General features: G+C 39.5%; 1 protein-coding gene across 5 annotated transcripts in view; it reads left to right on the top strand.

Annotated features, from left to right (window-relative positions):
• SEMA6A (semaphorin 6A) overlaps positions 1 to 24,701 on the top strand; it is a 198,364-nt gene that overhangs the window by 102,717 nt on the left and 70,946 nt on the right. For 3 of the 5 annotated variants that reach the window (XM_018563109.1, XM_018563104.1, XM_018563107.1), the window contains 11 exons: positions 2,043 to 2,162; positions 3,323 to 3,411; positions 9,443 to 9,660; positions 12,733 to 12,864; positions 14,333 to 14,488; positions 16,449 to 16,625; positions 18,422 to 18,562; positions 19,113 to 19,193; positions 23,709 to 23,767; positions 24,083 to 24,103; positions 24,280 to 24,327. In XM_018563109.1, the coding sequence (XP_018418611.1) occupies positions 2,043 to 2,162; positions 3,323 to 3,411; positions 9,443 to 9,660; positions 12,733 to 12,864; positions 14,333 to 14,488; positions 16,449 to 16,625; positions 18,422 to 18,562; positions 19,113 to 19,193; positions 23,709 to 23,767; positions 24,083 to 24,103; positions 24,280 to 24,327 (1,242 nt within the window). The remainder of the gene's footprint in view (positions 1 to 2,042; positions 2,163 to 3,322; positions 3,412 to 9,442; positions 9,661 to 12,732; positions 12,865 to 14,332; positions 14,489 to 16,448; positions 16,626 to 18,421; positions 18,563 to 19,112; positions 19,194 to 23,708; positions 23,768 to 24,082; positions 24,104 to 24,279; positions 24,328 to 24,701) is intronic. The other 2 variants (XM_018563106.1, XM_018563105.1) reach the window with 1 other exon arrangement.

Genomic DNA, 24,701 nt, shown 5'->3' with positions numbered 1-24,701 from the left:
AATTCTGTATAACTGGCTTTATATTATTATTATTATTATTTTTTTTATCCATGTGTAGGGAAAATTATGTATTTAATGTTGTTGGAGTCAAAACAGCTGATCAAAGTACAATAAAAATCAGCGTGATTAATTTTGAAGAAATTACCTAAAGCATCCTTCATTCTTGCAAAGAAGTTAATTGCTGCAGGAAATGTTCACCTTGTTTTAATCTGTTTAGCTAACAACACTTGTGGTGCCTGCAGGGTTTATAATCTTTGTGTCTATAGTTTGACTGTTCTATAGTTTCCACTGTCCAAAGGGAGGTTAAACATCTATTAGGTTAGGTTTAAAATGTTAGTACATCTGAAAAAACACAAACCTATTATTGCTATTTCAGAGATAGTTATGTTTAAGATATTATTGCTTGATTTGAGTTGTGCTATTGGTTATAAATATATATTTACTGATTTGTATTTTATTTAAATATTTTATTCCCTTTGACCTCCCATCATTGTTTAAATCATTTTCAGCAATCAGGTATATTATGAAGAGGATAAGTAGGGGATAACTGAAATTAAACACAGTGTTTGCGCCAGAGGATCTAAATTAGCATAGGATTTCTGGAATAATACCTATGTCGGGCTGTTTTCCGATGTTTGCCAAGTTAAACAGCGATTCACTTCATCTCAGGCTCTTCTGGAAACAATCAACCATAAGACACAAATCCATAGGAAACCTGGCCTCGTTAGTTTTTCAGGGAGCTACATATTTTTCCCTATTACATCAACCTCATAATATTCTACAAACAAGCAAATGTAATGTAGATCTTCAGGTGCAGCCATGTGCTTTGGAACTGAAATTGCACCCTGGCTAATAAGGGGATTTAGCCCATTAGTCTGGTAAAAATGACATGTGAGCATGTCATTGTAGTGTTTTTCACCATGCACCATAGACTTTCACAGACCCTGCTGTGATGTTAGAAATATGATCTCATCATTTGCCTTACCACATCTACTAGTTGTATCCTTGGGAGATATGTAGATGTAGAAATGGGTTTCCAATATAAAGTACATACCTTTTAACCTTTTGCTGTTTTCTATACTTTACAGTCATATTACTGTCATTTTACACAAAGTATTCCATAGAAATATTGAATTATTTAGAAAGACTTAAGTTAATAACCCCTGTTGATCATATTCCAACTGTTTAATCCTGTAAGTATCACAGGGGAAACAAGATCAGCAGGCTAACCCAGACTTCCCTTTGCCAACAAGCAGACTGTAGTGCTACCAAGGGAATTCCAAAATGCTTTCTGGACGAATGGGACATATAGGCCTGGCAGCTGGTTCTGGGTGTGCCCTGGGTCCTTATGATAGCATTATATTTTCATTTTGTGTTTACACATTTCTCTGTATGTAAGCTTGTCATAAACCTGGGGAAAAAGTCTGTCTTCAAGGAAAACTAAATGTCAAAACAATCAACAGATTCAGTGATATAAGAAGCGGAGGTTCTGTTCAGTTCTACATTTTCATGTTGGTTTTTGCCCTTTCTACCACTTGGGACTCACTAGGCTGATCATCACATTAAACGTGTAATGTTGAGGGGAGAGGAGACGGAATTGTTCTACATTTTCCAGGAGAAATTGAGATCTGCATGCATCTTCAGCTCCATGCATGTTTGGATAGTCTGATCATCTTGACATGCAGTTTTTACTTTAGATTAACTCGTGTAAGCATTTTTTTTCAAGCGTTTAATAAGTTGGAATTGCCTCATCCTACCATTTTTAGTCAATTCTGAACTCTTGCACGGTGAAAAAACCTAATAAACGCAACATGTTTTGGTTAGATCCTGGTTGGTAACGTTTTCAGTTACTGGTGGGGTAAAGTTATTGGGTGAAAAAGATATTAGTGAATGCAGAGAAATGGGTAACTTTAATGTACCGTATATACTCGATTACACACTGTTTGATCCATTAGCTGTCTTGCAGTCAAGATCCTGTTTTGATTTTACACAGCAGTAACCATAAAATTGTACCTCTAATGTCCTTCTTTTCTCTTTTGTAGATGGGAAACTCTATTCTGCAACTGTCACCGACTTCCTTGCAATTGATGCTGTCATTTATCGAAGTCTAGGAGACAGCCCAACTTTGCGAACAGTCAAATATGACTCTAAATGGTTGAAAGGTAGACTATTCTCATTAACCTAATATGTTCATTATCTGGTTACCCAATGCACAATTAAATCATTGTGAGCTTATAGCAGGCCTACCACCTAACAACACATTTTTTATATTAAATAGAGTACATATTTTTTCAAAGAGCCAACCAATGATAAGGTTAGCTGAATACCCAAACTGTTCTGCCACAGCATCCTAGATTGTTGGGTGCCATTTTGCTTTGTTTCGTCAGCATCTTCTTTATAGCAACATATATATATATATATTGTGACCGCTTGGATAGGAGGGAATGTAATAATCTAGGACAAGCAGTAGTGTTCTGGGACAACTGGTTTTTTTAAAATGCTTTGTATAGTTTTGGTTATGTACTTTTAATGCACAGTTGATACATTGAAGGTTAGGACTCATTCACACTTCTTCTGTTTCCATGCATTTTACTGTGTTATGAAAAATATTATTATTATACAGGATTTATATAGTGCCAACAGTTTGCGCAGCGCTTTACAATATAAGGAAGACATTACAATTGCAATACAATTCAAGACAAGATGGTAACAAGGGCAAATACAATAAAATATATATTTTTATATATTACATATAAAGTATATTATAGTTTTCACATGACCCCATTTTCAACATTGCAGCACGTTGTGAAAAAATGTAACATACTGCGTTTTATGTTAATTTTGAGCTGTCAAAGGAATTGGTTAAGTCATTTGTAAATGTTTAGAAATAGATATTAAGCTCTTGTGGGCAGGTCCCTTCTAATCCTCTTGTGTGGAATTGTATTGTAACTGTACTGTCTCCCATATTTTGTAAATCGCTGTGCAAACTGTTGGCACTATATACATCTTTTAATAATAATAATAATATACCAAGGTTTTGCATGCAATTTTAAAGCTTCCAAATGGGGAAGTGAATGAATGGGAAATTACTTTAAAAAGAATTAATATATACTCATATAAAACATATATTAAGTGCATGGCTATGCATCAGGAGGCATTCATATACAGGTAAATTTTTCTGTATGATTGCATGCAGTGTGAACAAGACCCAAGAGGACAGATCCGATTGAAGACATGCGTTCTGCCCAGTGATAGTGTTAATATGAAATGTCACTGTAATAACATGACATTGTTCATCTATTTGTCTGTGTCCTGTCTGCAGAGCCGTACTTTGTACATGCCGTGGATTATGGAGACCTTATCTACTTTTTCTATCGGGAAATTGCAGTGGAATACAACAGCATGGGAAAGGTAAGGCAAGACATGGAAGTAAATTACCTGCACTACTGCTCTTAAGTCAACCTAGCAATAAGAGACCTTGCAATGAGAGCCATTAATCACTATGACAGGGCTAGCTTTGGGGTGATTTCATTGCAGATCCTGAATCTTTACAATGTCTCTCAATTGCAATTCTATTAAATCATAGATTACCGTATTGGATCTCTTCAGTGACATATTACATGTGGAAGTGCTCCATGTTATCTTGGTTCATGTATCATTATTCAAGGCTAATATCATTTCGTCGTCAGGTTTAAGACCTGTTTCTAGGAATTATATTTTTCTTTTTCGTGACATTTTTTATTAATTTTATTTTTTTTATCAGTCAGAATGATTCCAATCCATTTTATATAGACTTGTAAAGATATGTTTATAATCTATTATATAAGCTGGTCTTTATGAAGAGGAATCATAAAATAAACAGAAATATTCCATGAACAAAGAAATGTTAGATAAAAGTTGCAGGGCAAGCAATTTCCTAAACAATGGATTTCCTGTTCAGTAATCCCATTATGTTCAGCTCTTATCTACACTTTTACCATACTGAAAGAACTAATAGAGTTTTATAGCAGAATTTGTGCTTTATACTAGAAGTGCTTACATTACCTGTTCATCAGACATGGCCAAAGTTACATAGGTGATTATAAAAAGTTCCACTGCGCTGCTAAAATGGCTCATGTTTAAGTACTAAGAGTTGCGATTAGCCGTCTCTATGTCCATAACATCTCGCAACTCTCCCTCCTTCTTAGTCTGCCTCTATGGAGTGTCCACCACCCCTCTGTCAATTCCTTAACTGGCTTTCACTCGCCCAACAAATAAAATTCGAAAAAACTAACAACCTACAAAGCCAAACGCAACTCTGCTCCAAGCTACATCCCCAAGCTTGTCTCAAAATATATCCCAAACCTTCCTCTTCACTCCTCCCAGGACCTTCTGCTCTCTAGTTCCCTCATCAGCTCCTCTCATGCTCACCTCCAGGTTTTCTACAGAGCCTCTCCCATCCTCTGGAACCCCTAACCCACGTGTGTCAAACTCAGTCTAATTGTGGGCCGCATCAACATTATGGTTGCCCTCAAAGGTATCTGTAAGACTATATAAATGTATCTAATCTTTATCATAATTGCCTCTGCATTTGATTTTCACTGGTTTTTAGTAATAACTTACCTAACTAATATCTAGATCTGAAAGTAGAAGTCTAGGAAATGGCCTGGAGGGTCGGATTTGGCCCCTGGGCCTTGAGTTTGACACATGTGCCCTAACGCAATCTGTCCACCAATCTCCTACTCTTACTGGCTTTAGGCGATTCCTGGAAACTCCTATCCTCAGAGAAGTCTATCCCCCCCTCTACCTAACAACTGAACTTTTCTATCAACCGCCCCCACACAGTTTTACCTTTTGTACCACTTGTGCCTCCTGTTTTAAATTTTACGCTCTCATGAACAGGGCCCACATAAACCTCTTGTCTTGAATTATATTGCAACTGTACTGTCTCCCTTTTTATTATAAAGTGATGTGTAAACTGTTAGCACTGCATAAATTCTGTATAATAATAATAAACAGATGGAACAAAGGCTTTAATTTGTGGGGCAAGTTACACAAGTTGTAACATGCAACAGCAGTCGGCCTGATGCAGTTTGATCATCTGTTTAGTAATTGTTACTCCTAGATATTAACCACTGATGATTTTAAAACTGTAATTTAATCATTTAGATCTACACTTACGTTGTAATCAATAGGCTACTCATACTGGTTCAGCAATGAGACTTGTGTATAAAACATGTACTAAAAAAAAAAAATTCTTGTTGCTCATAGTAACTAATCACATTGTAACTGCCTTTAAGCAAAAAGTTGAAAGTCAAGTAAGGATTGTGACTGGTTCCTTTGTGCAAAAAAAAAAAAAATATTTTCATACATAAGCACCTAGATTTCGCTGTTCGTACAAAGAAGTGCTCTGTAGAGACAATTCTGCTTGTGTTAGTTATAAACAAGATATACCGGTATATGTGAAAGTCATGCAAAACGCAAACAAGCCTCGTAGGCAAAACTGCATAATTCATTTTTCTGGATGAAGCAATACATATATTTTTATTCTGGAGCTACACTAAGTAGATATACTGCAGTGTAATATATTCCAACATCTACAGAGCATTTTTGCACTGGTGTAAGTGGCCGCTATTTGTGCTGCTTACTACAGAACTGTAGATGGAATAATGCCAGGTAGTGTGTATAGTACCAGCTGACCATAGACAGCTTTGCCCTTATTCAGTGTGTGCAGCAGACAACAAATGGGTAATGAGATATATTCAGCTATCTCACGGAGACTCACGGAGTCTGTTCATTCAAACACAGATCCTATTAAGCCAGCTTCTGTATTTGTGAGGACATAACTGTAGGTGCTAGCTACATGAAGATCTTTACATTCTCAAACCAGCATTTAAGAAAAACACCAGTCATTTTTCTTTGAAAGTTTAAGCTTCCCAATGTCTGCTGTAATGTTATATATTCTTCTATGAAATCTGTACTTGACCTTTTAAAAGGGCTGTTATGGGGGAAGGGAGGCTTTACATATCATCTATCAGCTTAACACATCCACTATGGGCTAATTCAGTACAACCATGCAAATATGAGGACATGAACAGTACAGTAACCCTTTAAACTAGGGATGCACCGGTACTTCGGTATCGAGTGCCAATATTTTAATTTTTTCGTTACTCACCAATAACGACTACCGAAAGTGCCATTCAGGAAGCCAGGCTGCGTGTAATGACTCGCCACCTGGCTTCCTGATTAGCCGGGCAGCGTGTAAAGACTCGCCACCTGGCTTCCCGATTAGCAGGGAAGTCGTCCCCATGCTTCTCGTCACTAGGTGACGAGAAAGCATGGAGCTGGCTTTCTGGCCAATCAGGTAGCCGGACGCTGTGTAATGACACGCCATCCGGCTTCCTGATTGGTCGGGAAGCCGGTTCCATGCTCCCTTGTCAAGAGGTGATTGGCCGAGAGGCTGGCTCCATGCTCTCTCGTCCCAAGCAGTGAGTACCTGAATTGGACTCGGTATCAGCCTCTTGCATTCCCTGTACAGCAGAGCTCAGACTGGGAAAGGAACATAAGGAACCAATCAGTTGTGCAGGAGGAGACCTGTAAGCTTTGTAGAGAAAAATCCTCCATCCCTGCCAGACAGGGCTTTGTGATGTCTCTGAGCTGTGTAAATCTAAGTACTAGGCGGACAAAAATACAAATCATGTGGCAGATAAAACAGCTTTCATATATGTATTTCATCTGTTTATTTAGCTGTTTGCTTGGAGTTTAGCTTTACTAATGAAACATTTAGGCTGCCTCTGATGGTTCTGAAAATGCTAAATGCCTGGCTGTCAATGGCTTTAACACCATGTCCGTCCTTTTTCAGGTCAGTGCCTCAAAGTGTTAAAGCCAACATAGCAACCAGACAATTTGCATTTTCTTATGAAAGTCAACAGTAGCAGCCTACTTCTCTCAGAACATGTGTCCAAAAAGCAAATCGCATGATAATTTAGGCAGTCTTAAAAGAATGATCTTTTAGGCCTCATGCACACAGGGGCATGAGGCCTTATAATGCAAATTGCGGGTTTATTTTCACCCCCGGGATATACAGCTGCCATGTATGAATGTATGAAAGTTTGCTCCGCTACTTGCATAAACCATGTGTAAAAACTGAACATCCCTGGACACAGATTGTTTGCGTCCAGGGTTGTACGCCTGTACACATGTGGGTTTACACACATATCAGCCTAAACCAACGTACAGCCACCGACAGCCTTTCATTACTATGGGTGGCAGAACATGACAGATGGGTGCAGAAATACGCATGCAATTTGTATTATACAGCCTCATGAGCCCATGTGCATGAGGCCTTAGAGTCAGTATATCTAATGTTGACCCAAAACATATAGCAAAAATAATATTTTTGATGAGGGTTAGACCGTTGCAGAAAAGGGAAGTAGTAATAAAAGGAAATGCTATTTGAGAACTGTCTGGGGTCCGAGGAACATTAACCTAGGCTTTAGTGAAATCTGAGCTGCCCTCTCCTTGAGCTCCTCACCGCCGTCTCTTCCCCAGACAACAGTCACTCATACAGAGAGATTTATTTGCAGTGATGTAGTGCACTGCAAGTAGAGATTCATTTCAGGATGATATAAAAGCAGTATGATGTCAGGGGTAATACATTTCTGCTGAAGTGCCTTGAATCATGCGTGTGTCCCAAAGCTAAAACCCCATGGTGCATTTTTACAAATAAGATTATAGACGTGCAGGCTAGTCTCTTTTTAGTGTTAAACACAGGGAACGTTCAACTTTATTTAATAAGGCAGAGCGCAGTATGCTGGCCATATTTCATTGTTCTGACTGCCATGAATTGGTGTAGGGCAGAATCGGATTATTTGCTGTAGCATACTGCACCTTTTACCTTCCTAAGGACATTCTTATGATTTCATTCACTTTTTCAGTTTTGCAGTTTTCAGACATGTGTTGAAAGAAGCTGCAAAAAAGCATTTTTCACATCACTTTTGGACATCAGTCTATGTGCATTTCAATGTATAATTATTTTTCATATTTTAAAATACATTCACATCTGTGAATTAATACCGATTAAAATGTACATACATGTTTTCATGCAAAATTAAGAAATAGCTTTGCTTTCTAAAGCATGAACTTAACCAAAATTTTAGGTAGACTTTTGTAAAAATTTGTTACAGAATTGTGCTAAAATAATTTGTGTTGTGCTTCTACAATGTACTTTAGACCCTAACAACATGCTATCTGAAGACCACTAGTTTATAAAAAAAAAAAAATCAACATTGTCATACCATAATCTTGTTTACTTGAAAATATGTGTAAACCCTTTCAACAGACTTCTCTTTATTTTTTGCCTTTTGGTCTGTTAAATATACATTTAAAAGGGTTTTGCCATATCTGTTTAAAATGTGCAGAAAATACTTGTTGATCATACCAGAAATCCAGTGCTGTCCATACTGCAGTGTTATCTCAAGCATTGTTATCAACCCTGCCCAGTTCCCCTCTGTAAAGTACAGAGCACCTCCTACCTATGGGGGTGAGGAGACATGGAGTTGTTATATAGTCCTAACACACCTCCTGTCCTGGGGTGGCAATGTTGCCCCTCCACAGTTACTGTACAGTGAGTGTTAGCCTAGGACAGGAAGTGTTTCTGTTAGGGTGACCAGTTGAAAAAATACCGGTAATTAACTGAAAATATTAAAATGAATGTGGCCACCACAGCTAATGACTGCTAGGCTGCAATGTATTAAATGTTTCGCTCTCGGGTTTGAATACACTGAATGTATATATGCATGCCTTAGACGAGACAGGGTGTTGTGGGTGATATCACAACTCCAACAGAAGGTAATGTTTCAAGCTCATCCCACACATATTGCAGTGAATATGTAGCACTTGAAACGATTAGCAAAACAAGCTTATAAATTCATAAGTGCAAATGCTAATTCTGCATAATCTTTAATTAAACCAAAACAAAATACTGTTAGGATGACTTCAGCGATGCAAATGTCATTGAGACTCCCTGCTTATTAAAATATAATGAGACAGTGGTGACCAAAATGAATTACAGGCAAGCAAGATTTGTTGGGGGGTAATGAAAGGGATAAAAAGGCTCCGAAGATCCTCTAAACATTAGCGAGTGGAGATTTGGAAAAGCATCCGGCTTTCAGAGTAATCTGCTCTGTAAATGCAGAATGTGCTTTTGTCTGTGGAAATGGAAAGCTAAGCAGTCTTTCTAGAAATTAATTTATATATTGCAGACATCTGATGTAGCAGGGGATTTATTGCACTGCTTTAAATGGCACATTCTTATCTCCTGTAACACATGGCACTTGCACTGAATTTTCCTTTTGGTGGCTGTTTTTTTTTCCCCTCTAGAGGATTAGAGAGCTTTTGTATCCCATTACACACCCTGGCATTTTCTGACACCCTGGCTAAAATATTTGTCTTTTTTCTGCAGGTGGTGTTTCCAAGAGTTGCTCAGGTCTGCAAGAATGACGTGGGGGGCTCTCAAAGGGTGCTCGAGAAACAGTGGACCTCGTTCCTGAAAGCTCGATTGAATTGCTCTGTTCCCGGCGATTCACATTTTTATTTTAACATTTTGCAAGCGGTTACTGATGTCATCCATATTAACGGCCGAGATGTTGTGCTAGCCACATTCTCCACACCCTACAACAGGTAAGCAGACATTGGTTAGGCCTTTTCAGCATATTGCCACTCTGAGAAGTGGCCCAAATCTGGCTTCCTGATTTTCATAGTATAATAGTCATTTATACTGGAAAATATACTTCTACTTACAGAATCATTTTCCATGGCAACATGAAAAAATGACTACAGTGCAGTAAATATATGTAATATTTAAAGGAAAACTATAGTAGTTTGGGGAAAAAAACATATATATAATTATTTTTTTAATTAGGGATGCACCGATATAATTTTTTCGGTATAGAGTACCAATACTTTTTTTTGGTACTCGCGGATACCAAGTACTGGTGCATTGTGCCTAGAGCTGCAGCTAACGATTATTTTCAAAATCGATTAGTTAGCCGATTATTAGGTTTGATTAATCGGTTAATCGGATAAACAATAAAATAAAGTTTTAAAAAAGGCTCCAGTGATGGGACTACTAGTTTGTATTGAGGTTGTAGTCCATCACAGGAGCAAGCTTGGAGCGGTGGAAGTAAAAAAGAAAGATAGTGTGGTGTGCAATATAGTGAAATGGAAAGTGTAAAATTATACAGCAATGAATGCAGAATACCACCAGCTATAGAGGAATACAAATCCCAGCAATAGTACATAATAGCTGGAGGCATTCTGCATTGCGCTGTATAATGTACTATTGCTGGGTTTTGTAGTCCTCTATAGCTGGTGGTATTTAGCATTGTACCACTTTATAATGTATTATTGCTGGGATTTGTTGTACTCCTCTATAGCTGGTGGTATTCTGCATTGCGCTGTATAATGTATTATTGCTGGGACTTGTAGTCCTCTATACAGCGCAATGCAGAATATCACCAGCTATAGAGGAGTACAACAAATCCCAGCAATACATTATACATACAGTGTATAATGTATTGCTGGGATTTGTATTCCTATGTATAATATACAGCACAATGTACCATCAGCTATAGAGGAATACAAATCCCAGCAATACATTATAGAGTACCATGTGTGGGAAAGTGCAGGCTTACCTGAGCAGTCTTCCAGCAACTTGCTTCTGAGATCGGGCCTGTCTATCGGCGGCTGTCATCACCCCACACCTGCTCCTCCTTACTACATCTCGCCGCGTCCCTGTGCCGATCGTGGATGTGGGTGGGCGGTGAGTGTGCGGCGTGTGGAGCATGGATAAGGGCGGGTCTGGCAGCGGCGAGCGTGAGGTGGGGAGGAGGTACGGCGCACAGCGTGTGGAGCTGTGAACAGGGCCAACTGATCGGAAGCCGATTAATCGATTATTGAAAAAGTTGACAACTTTTTCAATAATCGATTATAATCGATTATGTCGATTAGTTGTTGCAGCCCTAATTGTGCCCCGATTATCAGGGAGTCGGGCGGCGGATCATGATCCGTTGCCCAGCTTCCTGATTGCCTGTGAAGCCGGTGGCCTAGCGAAAGAACACCGGATTCAGAGGCTGCCTGGCTTCCTGAACAATCAGGAAGCCGGGCGGCGAGTGATGAGGCTTCACTTGTTCCTAGGCAGAGTGCATTTCTGAACAATCAGTAAGCCGAGAGGCGGGTCATTATGTTTTATATTTATTTAATACCAAAGTTTCAGCACAGCAGAATTTGCTCCCTTTCAGACACAGCTGTTTCTGTGTACTGAGTGTCTGGGTAAGGAGTCACGTCTGTGACTAGTTCAGTGTGTAAATCTCACCTTGATCTAGCTATCTCGGTTAAGGCTTTTTGCAGCACCTGGTGGTGGATAGAACAATGTAAGGAGGCAAGTGTTCCTACTGCTGAGTGTACAAAGATATATATGATTATATATACTCTGGGGAAATATATACTCTCATGCGGTCAATGGTCACCACTATCCATGGTGGTGACCATTGTCACCATGACAAAGAATTTGATTTTAAACTTTAGCTTTACAGTAGGTGAGGACTGTCAGTTTCAAGCAAGCAGGCCTCATGCAAATATTTACCTCTGCTGCGGGCACTAAATTAGTGTGATACTAAATAACAACAAAAACCTTATAAATGATGTACCGCAGCGACACATAATTTATAAGAGGATTGTCAATTGCTTGTAGCAACCTGTCAGATTTCAGCATACATCATTTGTATAATGCTTACAACAGCAACATGACTCGGTGCTGTGGACTGCTACAATCTGCACCTTGCTACTTTGTTTTTTTTTGCACAGTGTAAAATTCAATTTCAGGTTTCTTCCCACCCTATAAAATTGTGACCATACTATAGCCAGAATAGCTTCAGCTTATTCCAGGATATCTGTAGTAGCATAAAAACGTGCCTATACATGTTCACACAGTTTTTATTTTCCATGGCACCGCAGGGAAGTGCTGAATCTGGTTTCTATGTTCAAATCCATAGCCCTTTCCTTTTATTTGTGAGGCTTCCAATTGAAAGAAAATAAGAAGTCACTCACCAGTAACTAATGAATAGTGGTTTTATTAGGCCTAATTGTATTTGTATTCACCATTAGATATTCCCTGGTGTATTTTTATATATTCCGCTGCATGAAATTACTTTAAAACCATTTTTAAAAATCCTGTGATCTGACCTACTTTTTTGGCATTAAAAAATATGTCAAATGATGTAATACTGATCTTGTTTTAATTGGGTGTTTTAGCATTAAGCTGCATTCACTACAAGTCTCGATTTGGCTCCGTGTCACAGTGGGATTTTTGTGAATTAGTGCTGAAAACGTGTGGATAATATCTACAGGCCAACATTTCAAAATAGGCGACAATTCCAGCAGCCCATTACCTACTGTGCAAACCCCATGGCAGAGATGTTTCCTCAGGGAATTGCTTTCTTTTTAAGTTCGCTGTAATTAGGTCCTCCTTTATACAGAATTCATTCAGGAAAAAAGGCTGCTCACGGCAGCTTGGTTGGCGCTACATTGGTCTGTGTTGCATGGGATTGCCTGAGTTATCAATAGCAAGAGGTCACGGAGTTCAGGACTAAGCTTTCTGGGACAGGAAGGCTTCTATAAAGCATGTGTTTCAGCCACAAATTGTATGCATAACTGTAGAGTGACTAAGAAATTCTGGGAAATGTCACATTGCAGCATCCCAGGCTCTGCCGTCTGCGCATATGACATGGCTGACATCGCGAGTGTGTTTACGGGGAGGTTCAAGGAGCAGAAGTCACAAGATTCCACATGGACACCAGTCCCTGATGAACGTGTACCCAAGCCTAGGTAATGAATAAATGAATGCATGTACCTCAGTATCCAGGTAAAGTAAAGACTGTACATTCTCTCTAAGTAGTACATAGACCATTTTTGTGTTGGTTTTTTTTTGGGCTACCGTATGGAAAAATGAAAACCCCTCTCTGTGTCCCACTAAAGAGATTCACCTTTTCTGTTTGTCATGAATGGCATTGTCAGCAGAACAGTAGGTGATGGAAAATCTTTTAGTGGGACTATCTTTTATGGTGACAACTGTTTGAGTGGATTTCCTCTCATTTCTATGTCTTCAGCACAGAAAGTGGAGGGAAATCTCCCGAACAGGTCACAGGCAGCAAAAAGGAAAAAAAAACAAGCCTCAGCACAAGTATTATTCATACGCCGCTCTTTCCAAAAGTTTTTTTTTTTTTTAGCTACACCTTTAATATTTATCTGAAAATGACCTTTGCTTTTCTTTTAAACACTTTGTTATCCTATTATTCACGTGTGTCATTCAGAAACTTTGATGAACATCAAACTACCTGTAGCATGCATTGTATTTCACAGTATATAGTCAGCAAAATGCTCCCCTGCAGCTTCCAAAACATACTCTAATGGTTGAGGCATCCTTAGATTTTTTTCATTGACATACAATCTATGGGGCATATGTATTATTTATCTTCAAGACGCACAATCTTCATGTGTAACAACTACACATGACTAGTCTGGCATATATAGTTAAAGGGGAACTTTGCCCATTCAGATTTAAAAATTTGCAAGCGGGAATCTTTAGGTTTGTGGAAGAGAATGTCTTTTCCGCAATAAAGGCTCCTCACCTTGTGTTTGCAGGGTGTTTTATAATGTACAGGAAGGTGCATATGTACATTCTTGGCATTCCTTAGTACACCCTGTGAACTTCTGTGAGCATGTGCGAGAGTTGCATTATCCTAGGCCAGCCAGTCCAACTGCCTTGTAGAAATGCACTATCGGAGGCAGCAAGTAACCTGCTTTATGTGCAGGCCTACTTTACATCTGGCTTCTTTTAGCATCCCCCTCCCAGCATTTCTTTTTGTCGAATGTAGCCACAAATATCCCAAACTGGCCAGAAGATGGAACCAAAAAAAGGCAGAATGTAGAGCAAGTCTTTAATTTTGAGGTCTTGTTCCTTTCTAGTCTTGCCGTAGATAGTGACCCATGGGCACCCTATGGTGAGTATTGTCAAAGATATACCCACAAAACTTCTCAATGTTTAACATGATTAGTTTAGAATTCCATTCATTGCTGGCTTAAATTGTGAACTTTGAAAAGAAAAACTTGCGCCTGCATTTTTATAGCTTTTCCCAAGAAGCAAGTAGGAATATTTTCACATTTTAGAGACACGCAATGCTTTTTTATCTTTTTTATAAACAAATCTTGCTGAGGTTGTGGTCAGGACACTAAAGTTAGCATGATCCTTTAATTTGCATTATGTGTCATTCTTTTCTTCCGTTCTGTGTTCTAGACCCGGCTGCTGTGCTGGCTCCCCCACAGTAGAGAGATATGCAACATCCAATGACCTTCCAGACGACACCCTGAATTTCATTAAAACTCATCCTCTTATGGACGAGGCGGTTCCATCTATAGTGAACAGGCCATTGTTTCTTCGGACTATGGTTAGGTAAGCAATTTCTAGAGGCATGAAGCTGATCTCTGTGTGTGCATTGCTATTAGGAAATATGTTTCAGGTACTTTGAAGGTCTGTAAACATCTCTGCTGTTCTTGGCCTTTTTCCAACCTGAATTGATGAGAGCACAGGGCAGATGCCACAAGCGTCCCAGGGCTGCTTTCAAGATATAAAATGTCATTTCAGCTGTGCTAAAACCAGATGTTAGTGAAGATGGAGATCAGGAGGTTGGCGTGCCTCAGGTGGATTGAAATGGGCTAAAACCTTCAATATCTTACCAACATATTTTCCAATTTATTTTTTGAGCCATTACCCTCTATCTCTTGATGATTATCATGATTATTAAAGTTTTATATAAATCCACAAACACTGGTAATCAGTGGCACTGAAGCCACATCGCAGGAGAAGGAGAGTAGGATGCGTGCAGGATACAATATTGCATATATTAAAGCTAAAATATTTTCAGAACTAGGAATAATGAAGAGGGTTAACTGAATAATTTATGTGGGGGGTTTAAAAAAGTGGGAACAAAGGTAGAGTTGATGCAACAACCAGCTCTGTTTAATTCTCCCATTTTATAGAATAATTAACATGGATTTTAATGGATTGCATGGGGCAAGCGTTCCACTTTTGTTCTCCTTTACTTCTCTACAGTTTTTATAAAGCACATCTAATTTGATGCTGCATTGTCCTTTAGATTTATTGTATGCTATATGTAAGAAATCCATTGGTTTTATTAGGGATGCGCCAATACCGTTTTTTTGGTATGGAGTAAGAGTACCAATATTTTTTTTTTCAGTGCTCGCCAATACTGAGTACCGGTGCATTGTGCCCCGATTTATCAGGAAGTCGGGGGGCAGATCATGACCCGTCACCCGGCTTCCTGATTGCCTGTGAAGCCGGTGTTCTATTGACAGAATACTGGCTTCAGAGGCTGCCTGGCTTCCTGACCAATCGGGGAGCCAGGCATCAAGTCATGAGGTGCCGTCCTGTTTCCTGATTGGTCAGGAAGCCAGGCTTCTTTGCTCAAGTCGGCTTCCTAGCCAATCAGGAAGCCGGGTGGCACATCATGAAGCACCTCCCGGCTTCCTGATTGGCATGGAAGCCGGCTTCACTTTTACCTAGACAGCCTGGCTTCCTGCCCAATCAGGAAGCTGGAAGGCGGGTCATTACATGGCGCCCGGCTTCTTGATTGGTTAGAAAGCCAGGCTGCTTAGCAACACGTGATGCCATCTTCCTAGCCAATCGGGAAGCCCGGCGGCACGTCATGATGCGTCTCCTGGCTTCCTGATTGGCAAGGAAGCCGGCTTCACTTGTTCCTAGGCAACCTGGCTTCCTGACCAATCAGAAAGCCAGGTGGCGGGGCATTACGTGCCACCCAGCTTCCTGATTGGTTAGACAGCCGGCTAATCAGCCTCTACCAGAAGTTCTGTTATCGGAGCATTTGGGCGAGTATGAGTACCCAAATACTCGGTATCGGCACCAATACTAGTATCGGTGCATCCCTAGTTTTAATAAATGTTTCCTAACAAAACTGAAGAAAGAAACTTGAATAACTAAATGTGCCGAGCTACAACAATGATCAGATATAAAGAGTATAAAAAAACAGTGACTCAAACAAATGTCAGTGAAAAAAAATCAATCAGGCACACCAATCAAATTTCAACACCCATACCAGTATATTTATAAAGCAGTTAATGGGACATTCACCAAACTTTTTCTTCTAATGAATCTTCCTGTGCATGTTTTTTAATTGATTTACCACCAGTGAATGTTTACTGAAAGTCACATTTACTGCTTTAATAATATGCCCCTCAGTTTATATAATGTAGGCTTGATCAAAAACATTTTTTTAAATGACAAGGCTAGTTCTTTCCATATGGATAATTTTATACATACATAAACAAAGTGAAGGTGACATTATTTAACTCTAAGATGTTTCGTTTTTCTCTAGGTATCGGCTAACAAAAATTGCAGTTGACACTGCTGCTGGCCCTTTTCAGAATCACACGGTAGTGTTTCTGGGATCAGAGAGAGGCGTTGTTCTCAAGTTTCTGGCGAGGACCGGATACAGTGGCTTCCTTACTGACAGCCTCTTCTTGGAAGAAATGAATGTTTACAACCCTGAAAAGTAGGTTTTCCTTATACACCTCACTGCCCTATTGTACTGCACTGTTGTTTTTCTGGCACAGATGGAGTCTTTCCATCACTGTTTATTAAGGGTGTGTACAGGGATATGGTGAGGAGAAGAGATCATGCCGATTCATTGCTGCTTTGTGAGCCGCTGTTTAAACTCGACAGTGACCATATGCTCGGCCATGTATTTTTAAAGCAAGCAAAAAGCATAAATGTCAGTCTCTACCTCTTTCTAGGAAAAATTCCAATTCCAGTAAAGGTTAATGTTCTATTCCACTAAAAGCAGCATAATTTATACTGTTCTACAAAAATATTTTAGGACAAGATAAAGTGACCACAATTCTGTTGGCAGTTAAAGAAAAAAGAAAAGAAAAAGGCAAACATTAACTTGGCCGTGCAAAGTTTGGATGTATTTTAAGGCAGTGTTTCTCAAACTGTTGTGTACATATTACTGATGGAATTCATGGGTCGTGCATCAGAGGGCTTGATATCTAAATGGAGGGCAGGCACTGAACCTTCAAAATAGACAGTTCAGGTTCACATCCATCATCTACGTAGCAGCAGGTCACAAGAGTGACAACAGTCCCAGTGTGCATGCCATGGCGAAAGCTGAAAGACACTACAGGGGACATGGCTATTTAAACATGCCATCAATCTGTCTATTAAGGTGCCCATACACTGCATGATTCTCGTACGAGAATCGCGGGAAATCCCGCGATCGTACGAGAATCGTGCAGTGTGAATGAAGACGTGCGACCGTTTCTACTGTACGGTCGCACGTCTTTTGTCTAAGGAGCACGCTAGAAAACCAGCCGAGAATCGTACCATTTTCGGCTGGTTTTTAGCATGCTCGGGAAACAAATGCCGAACGGGCCGATGTGCTCACGATGATTGCAAGTACGATCTGCCTGTCCAAGATGGGCAAATCGTACGTTTTTTAAATTACTTTACAACCAGCGCAAGACTAAAGTCTTGCTCTGGTTGTAAAGTGTATGGCCACCTTAACTCTCTGCTCCCAAGACCCAATTGGAGACAAAAGTGCCTTAATTAGATGCTGGATCCTCTTGGGGGTATACAGGCATAACTATAAAGGGTATCTTCACCTAGCTGAAAAATATGCGGTCATAAGCTAGGCAGGGACTATATGTAAATTATTACCAGCATTCACTGGTGAAAATATAATGCATTCTTTCTGACTGAGACAGTATAACCATGCAGGTTATGGTGAGAAAGGACTAAAGCAATCAAAAAGCCCTTTCAACTTTAATCATTGCATAGCAAAGTAAAGCCTAGGTGGTGGGGGGCTATCAATAGTGTGTAATCAGCTGTGCAGGCACTGATAACTACATATTGTTGAATTCTTCGGCTAGCAGTGGCGAGTAGAGCCGGTGTGCGCTGCACTGCTGACTCATGTAAATGTTACATGTGTAAAGGCGTCTAAAAATGCAGGATCTTACTGCTTCCTACCAGCAATATCCTGCATTTTACATTGTGTAATAGTGAAAACAAATTCAGATGTGTACAACACATGGAAGGCAATTTATCAAAACTGGAGCAGTTGCCCATGGCAACCAATCAGGTTCTCTCTTCAGTTCAGTTAGGATTTGCAAATGAAAGAGAGAAGCTAATTGATTGCCATGCACAGCTGCTCCAAATGTTGTCTGCATTAGTTTTGATAAATTCCCCTCCATAGGGTTTTCAACGATGTTAATAAGGAATATAGTCCCGTTTGTAAAATATACCATGGCTGCTAATATGACTTTTAATGTGCAATGTTTTTTGTTCTATTAGATGTAGCTATGAAGGAACAGATGACAAGAGGATTATTGGGATGCAGCTTGACAAGCAAAATGGTGTTCTCTATGTAGCATTTTCCACCTGTGTCATCTGGGTTCCACTTGCAAGATGCGATCGACACATGAAGTGCAAAAAGTAAGAGTGGCTTTGTTTTCTGTATATTGGTCAGCAATACTTTAAATAAATCTAGCCTCAACTTTTTTTTTTACCTATTAGATTATGGAAAGGTTTGTTCCTATTTAAGGTTTATATTGCTGCCTGTGTCCCCATTGCAGAGATTTTTCTTGGCAGGAGGCTCGTAAAAATGTCACTTTATTTAAAGTTTTAGATTTCTCATCACTTTCATTACTGGTGACGCCGATCACCAGGACAAATGAAGAGAGTGAATCTACTTGGAAGGGGGCACACACCCTGACGGGTGTTCTAACCTTTCCATGCTCTATCCCATGCAAAAAAATGGCTTTAGATAAACTTTAAACTTATACATACCAACATGCTACAAAACAGCTTAGTCTGACTCACTTTGATATGGTTTTCATCCTTTCATTCTCTTGTTAGCTCATTCACCACCTGATCATTGCTCTCTATGCAGTGATCTGAATAACACAGTGTATAGTCAGCACGAGCAGTCTACAGGATTGTATTTTAGTAAATTCTAATTCTTTACTATCAAATGTTTCTCTAGGACTTGTATAGCTTCCAGAGACCCGTACTGTGTTTGGATGCGAGACGCGGGAACTTGTTCGCAGCTGACACCTGGTTCTAAGTAAGTTGACACAAATCAACTGATATAACCATTCCAGAGGTTACGGCAGGGAATGTTTTCATTGGATATGCAACTAACTTTGTCTCAGAGCGCTGACTGCTATGATACAGTGGTAATTATTATAAAAGAGAAAAACAAAATGAAAAACATAGTCAGCCTCACACAATGAGCCAATGTTTCCATTCGACATGAGAAGGCTTTGCTGAGAAATCTGAAAGTGAAATTTGTAAGAAGAAGAAATTGTCCTTGGCGAGCAGGTGCCTCTGAGCCAAGCTATATGTAATTATGGAAAATATAATAGGACTTTTCAATTCATTAAATAGCTTCAGAGGAGCCACTTGTTGCACAAATGTAATATGCAATGGAAGAGTACGGCCAAGTAAACGTTTTTGTGGGGGAATGTTAACACAGAGGACTTGTGTTCGAATACATAAGAAAAGTAATGATCCTTTCCTCAAATTTGTGCTTTATTATACAATTCTACCAGTTTTTTTTTTTTATTCCCATTTTTTAAGAAAGTCAACAATGGTTATAACAGCAGCATGTAGCAACATGGGGTGCCAGAAGACACAGCGGTTACTGCACTGCTCGCGCTGCTACTAACCTACCTTTGTCTATTCGGTCTACTATTGAGTATCTTTCAACAGTGTTTAATTAGTGTTTTCACTGGCCCGGTCACAACGAACATTTGGCATGTATTGTGCACTCAACAGATTGATTTACTAAAGGCGATTAGGCTGTTCACTTTGCAAAGGAATTTACCCTTACGGTGCCCATACACTGTACGATTATCATATGATAATCACGGAAAATCCCGCAATCGTACGATTGCAAAGTGTATGGAAGGCGTGCAACCGTTTCTACTGTACGATCGCACGTCTTCTGTCGAACTGGGATTCTCGGCGGGTTAGTGGCGTGCTTGTTCAACAACTGCCGACCGGGCCGGCGTGCGCCACACGCACACTGCCCGTTCAGCATTGCAGTCATGAGAAGCCCGCCCCTCAGCGCTGCAGGCTTGCGATGATCGCAAGTACGATCTGCCTGTCCAAGATGGGCAGATCGTACGGTTTTTTTAAATTACTTTACAACCCCCGCAAGATAATAGTCTTGCGAGGGTTGTACAGTGTATGGCCACCTTTACCTTGTTGAAATTGGTGAATATCTGCTAACTTCCATCATCCAATCATGTTTTTTCACATGCATTTTTTTCTTGCGCATGATTGGGTATTCTTTGCAAAGTGAATGTTCACCACATTCACTAAGCTAAGGGAAATTTCCACTGTAAAGTGAACAGTCTTGTTTGACCTTGGTAAATCAACTCGTGGTCTAGGCAATTCCAATTTGAAGACATTAACCCTGCCATTTACACTACAATTAGATGCCATTTGCAGTGTTTGAGAAAAAAATGTTCTGGCAACATACTTGCATAGCAGTGATTTGAAGTTATTTTGCAAAGCACCAGTTAAGACACAGGACAAGCCTAAAAATTAAGTGACTATGGCTCCTGTTTGGCACAGTGAACTTTTCTGCTCAAGTACTGACCTTGATTTCTTGGGACTGTCAGGTTTAAAGATGGCTTTTTTTTTTTTTGTCCCTGGCCAAAAATCTGAGGTTTTGTTGATTTTTGTCATTGATCTCCGATCTATCTCATCTGGCTTACTATGTAACTATGAATAAAGGTTACAGTTCCGGGTCACTTCCTGACGTGCATAGAACTAGTACTGCCAATTGTAATGTGTAATGGAATCTTCCTCAGCTGCGGGACGGTCAGCACTTTACTGCATTTGGTGGAGCTTAGCACAGCTGTTGCAGAGAGGGTGTTGAGTGTTCCTGTGTCATAAATTCATCCAACTGCACGTGTCACCCAAACAGTCAGTGGACAATGGCAATCCATTTCAAATGTGTCTCTTCTGGCATTTCTAAATCGTTTAGACTCTGACTACACATGCAACATTAGCTTAAATTATAGCTGCCATGGTTCAGTGCATATATCTATTCATACACGAGCAGACCAGGTCTGTAGGTGCACACACACCATGTATGGGCCTTTGTCAGGTAAGCATCTATATTCTGTTGAGGACAATTAAAGTTTCTACAAAATCTACATATACAGGCCAGTGTGATACTTGTGAGACTTATCTTTAGCTCTTCATTCAATAGGTTGATGCTTGTCTGTTTCAAATGTCCCGAGACAGGCCAAATATGAATCGGGTATTAGCGGTGAAGGTCTCTAATATGTTTTCACTACGAGTAATCACAACAGTCTAAACTCCCTACACACTATTACAGATCAGTATGCATTATCCAGCTGAATATCTGGTACTGTTGCCAGAGGCATAAAACTTAGTTGCAGAATGCAGCTGAATACATTTGTAACATCAAATCATTATGTTTACAATGAAGTAATATAGTTACAGCCAAGCTATGAATGGACTGCTACTTAATTAGATATAACTGTAAATATATAAATAAAGGGAAAATAGCAGCAGTGACCCCTTCAACCCATTTTCCTATGCTTTTTGCTACCTTGCTGAATTGTTTTGTGGACTTTATATAAGCCCTCTTATGCTATATTTGTATGTTTTCTGCTATTTTTTAAGTATCGATCATATGCCTTGTTTCATAAATGTTTGCAAGTAAAGTGCTTGTGCTGCTTATAGCAACACCCAGAATCATTATTCCATTTCAGACTAGAAAATTTAAAATATCTGGTTACTATAGCAGAAAAAGCATATACCTTTCTTTCAGGCCATTTTATAGACCAGGCCCCATATGTTTTAAAGCATTTTATTGCATTTAAAATGCTGATAGTGTATGAAAATTCTGGCAAAGACATTTAGAAAATGCTGAGTAAAGTGAAAACAGCTGTGAGAACCAGAATGACTGCAGTCGCTTACATCATAAACCACTGAGAGCTTAATGACTTCCAGGGGTAAACCATTATTTAGGTTTGGGTTTGTTTTGATGCTCTGCATTGTAGTAAGCCATAACCACTGTCCCATGTATTTTTCTGTTGTGCACAACTTGAGATTGTTTACTGAAAACAAATATAGGAAGGTGCTTTGTCCACCATTAATCATCTTCATATTGTTTTCATCCGGAAGGCTGAATTAAAAGCAAAAGTTGCTGTGCAGAAGGCAGACATGTGACTAATGTATTGAGGGGCCATTCTAAAAATATACTTCCCATCTGAGCAACATTTCTGGCCACAGCTGACAGGAGGAAATCATCTCCATAGACACAACACTTTCTGCACAGCAGACTGTTTGGGTGACACGTGCTGTTTTGTTCTACATTGGCAAGAATAGTTTTCTGTGTTGTTGACTGCTAAAGTTTTTGTTATTGATTAAAGATGGACATGTTTAGGAAGTTTCTTTTTAAGACAGAAGACAAAGAGAAGGTTTTATATCCTGTTTTTCCTGGAAAAAAAAATCAACAGTAATTCAACATTTAAGTCGATTCTAAATCAGGCTAAGCAAGTGATGTACAAAGGGCTGTAATCCCGGGTAACCAATGAGAATTTATTCTTGACTGACCTGACTTTGGTAAATGTTTTTGGTCGCAGAAACAGGGGTTTCTGTTCTTTACATGATATCGCTGTCTTTGCACTGTTTTATTGCCTAAGAGGTTATTCTCTTTCATTTTTTTTACCTTTCATGGTTTACCTGCAAATTTGTAACTAGACTGAAGGTGACCGTGAAAATATTAATTATCTTTTGTAAAGAACATGTAATAGGTTTCGAGTAGGGAAGCACCGAAATTTCGGCCGCCGAAACATTTTGCCCAAAAGTGGTACTTTGGGAAAAATGCCGAAGGTAGCATTTTCCGGCCAAATTTGCGGTGCATCCATAGTGTTCCTCCTTCCTGCTGAGCTCTGCTCTGTGTCCCCTCTGACATAGAGCAGCATCCAGTGTGGGAGAAACCTTCAGGAGGCTGAACAGGGAGGGGAGGAGATCGCTGACGGTGTGTCACAGGAGGCCAAGCTCTCCTCCCGCACCTCCCCGATTGGCCTCCTGTGACAGGCTGAGTCTCAGGATGGAGAGCAGTGTGGGGAGGAGTGTGGGCTGGCTGCCTCCTGTGACAACTGAATGAGTCGGGATGGAGAGCAGTTACAAGCACTCGACGATCAGCTGATCGTTGAGTGTCTGTAATTAATTGAGGATAGTATGTTTACTGTGTCCCCAATTATAAATTAACAGGAAGTGCTCCACATCACTTCTTGTTCATTCATGATTGTGGAAATAAGTTTCAGTTTTGGCCTGACATGTTTTATTTTCGGATTCGGTCTAAAAATTCCATATCGGTGCACCTCTAGTTTTGAGTATTACTGGCAATGCTTAGAATGGTTATCATTAGCAAAAGCTGGTCATTTAAAGCTATCTCTAATAAACCATTCCAAAATTATAATTGCAGGACATAAAACCTTTGTTTTTCTGTCAAACTTCTACATTTATTGACTTGCATTTTTTGTCCAAATCCTACACATGAATCCAGTGTTTCTTTTCCTCTTCACAGAGCACCATTTGAGCAAGACGTGGAGCATGGCAATACAGACGGCCTAGGCGACTGCCAAAGTAAGCAAAGAATCCGCCTGCTGTTTACTTTGGGTAAAATAAGCCCTCTAAATTCCCAGTGTCAACATACCTGCAGCAATAATAGCAGAGACACTTTACAGTAACAGGCTGAAATAATTCTGCCATTGTGAATTGGACATGAAAGGGAACCTCTATGTTTGCACAAAGGGAAATATAGAGGGCATTTATAGTGTTGATCTTGATGTGGTAAAAATCACAGGAGGAATAGGTGGACCATAAGGAAGGTGTTAAATTTCATAGAGTGCAGCTTGGTTGTAGGTAGTTAAAATAACTTTTTCTCCTTTTTTTTTCCAGATTCTTTTGTGGCATTAAATGGTAAGAAAAATATTAGCTCCTCAATACTTCTCTATCTGGTTTAAGTCTTCTCTTTTGGTTTTTCTTTTTTACTCCTTTATTTTTTTCCTTTTACTTTTCACATTTTATTTTCATTTACAAATCTCCTCTTGCAGCTGCACGAGTTACAAATTTTACCCTCAACTATTTTTCTATAGAGTTTTCAACTGCACCTCCTGATCCGGAAATATTTTTCACAGTGTATGGTCAGTTTATTCGTGTTTTTCAACCGTTTTGTAGCGGTCCTATACATTTTAGATATCTTTGAACATCTTTAACTGTGGCTCTACATTTACCAAAATTGCCATTGTAAAATAGTGTACACTTGCACTTTTAAAAAAAACAATCTATAAAAAGGAAGCCTTTTAAAGATAGTGTTTTTGAGTTTGGATAGCATGGAAAGGGCCAAAACCTTCTCAAATGTTCAATCCAGTACAAGTCCCTATTGGAAAAGGTTGTACCCCACTTTATGTCCTATTCAACTATTATCAGTACAGGAAAACTCAATTGAAGCTTTATTTTGTTTCCCACCCTAATACTACTACTAGTGTTCTTTTTGTTTCCCCACTGGAGGCAGGTA

The sequence above is a fragment of the Nanorana parkeri genome, unplaced genomic scaffold, assembly GCF_000935625.1.
Source record: "Nanorana parkeri isolate BGI_ZX_2015 unplaced genomic scaffold, ASM93562v1 scaffold632, whole genome shotgun sequence".
NCBI lineage: Eukaryota > Metazoa > Chordata > Amphibia > Anura > Dicroglossidae > Nanorana > Nanorana parkeri.
The sequence above is the reverse complement of the archived record's forward strand: the minus strand, read 5'-3'. Positions and strand labels throughout refer to the sequence as shown.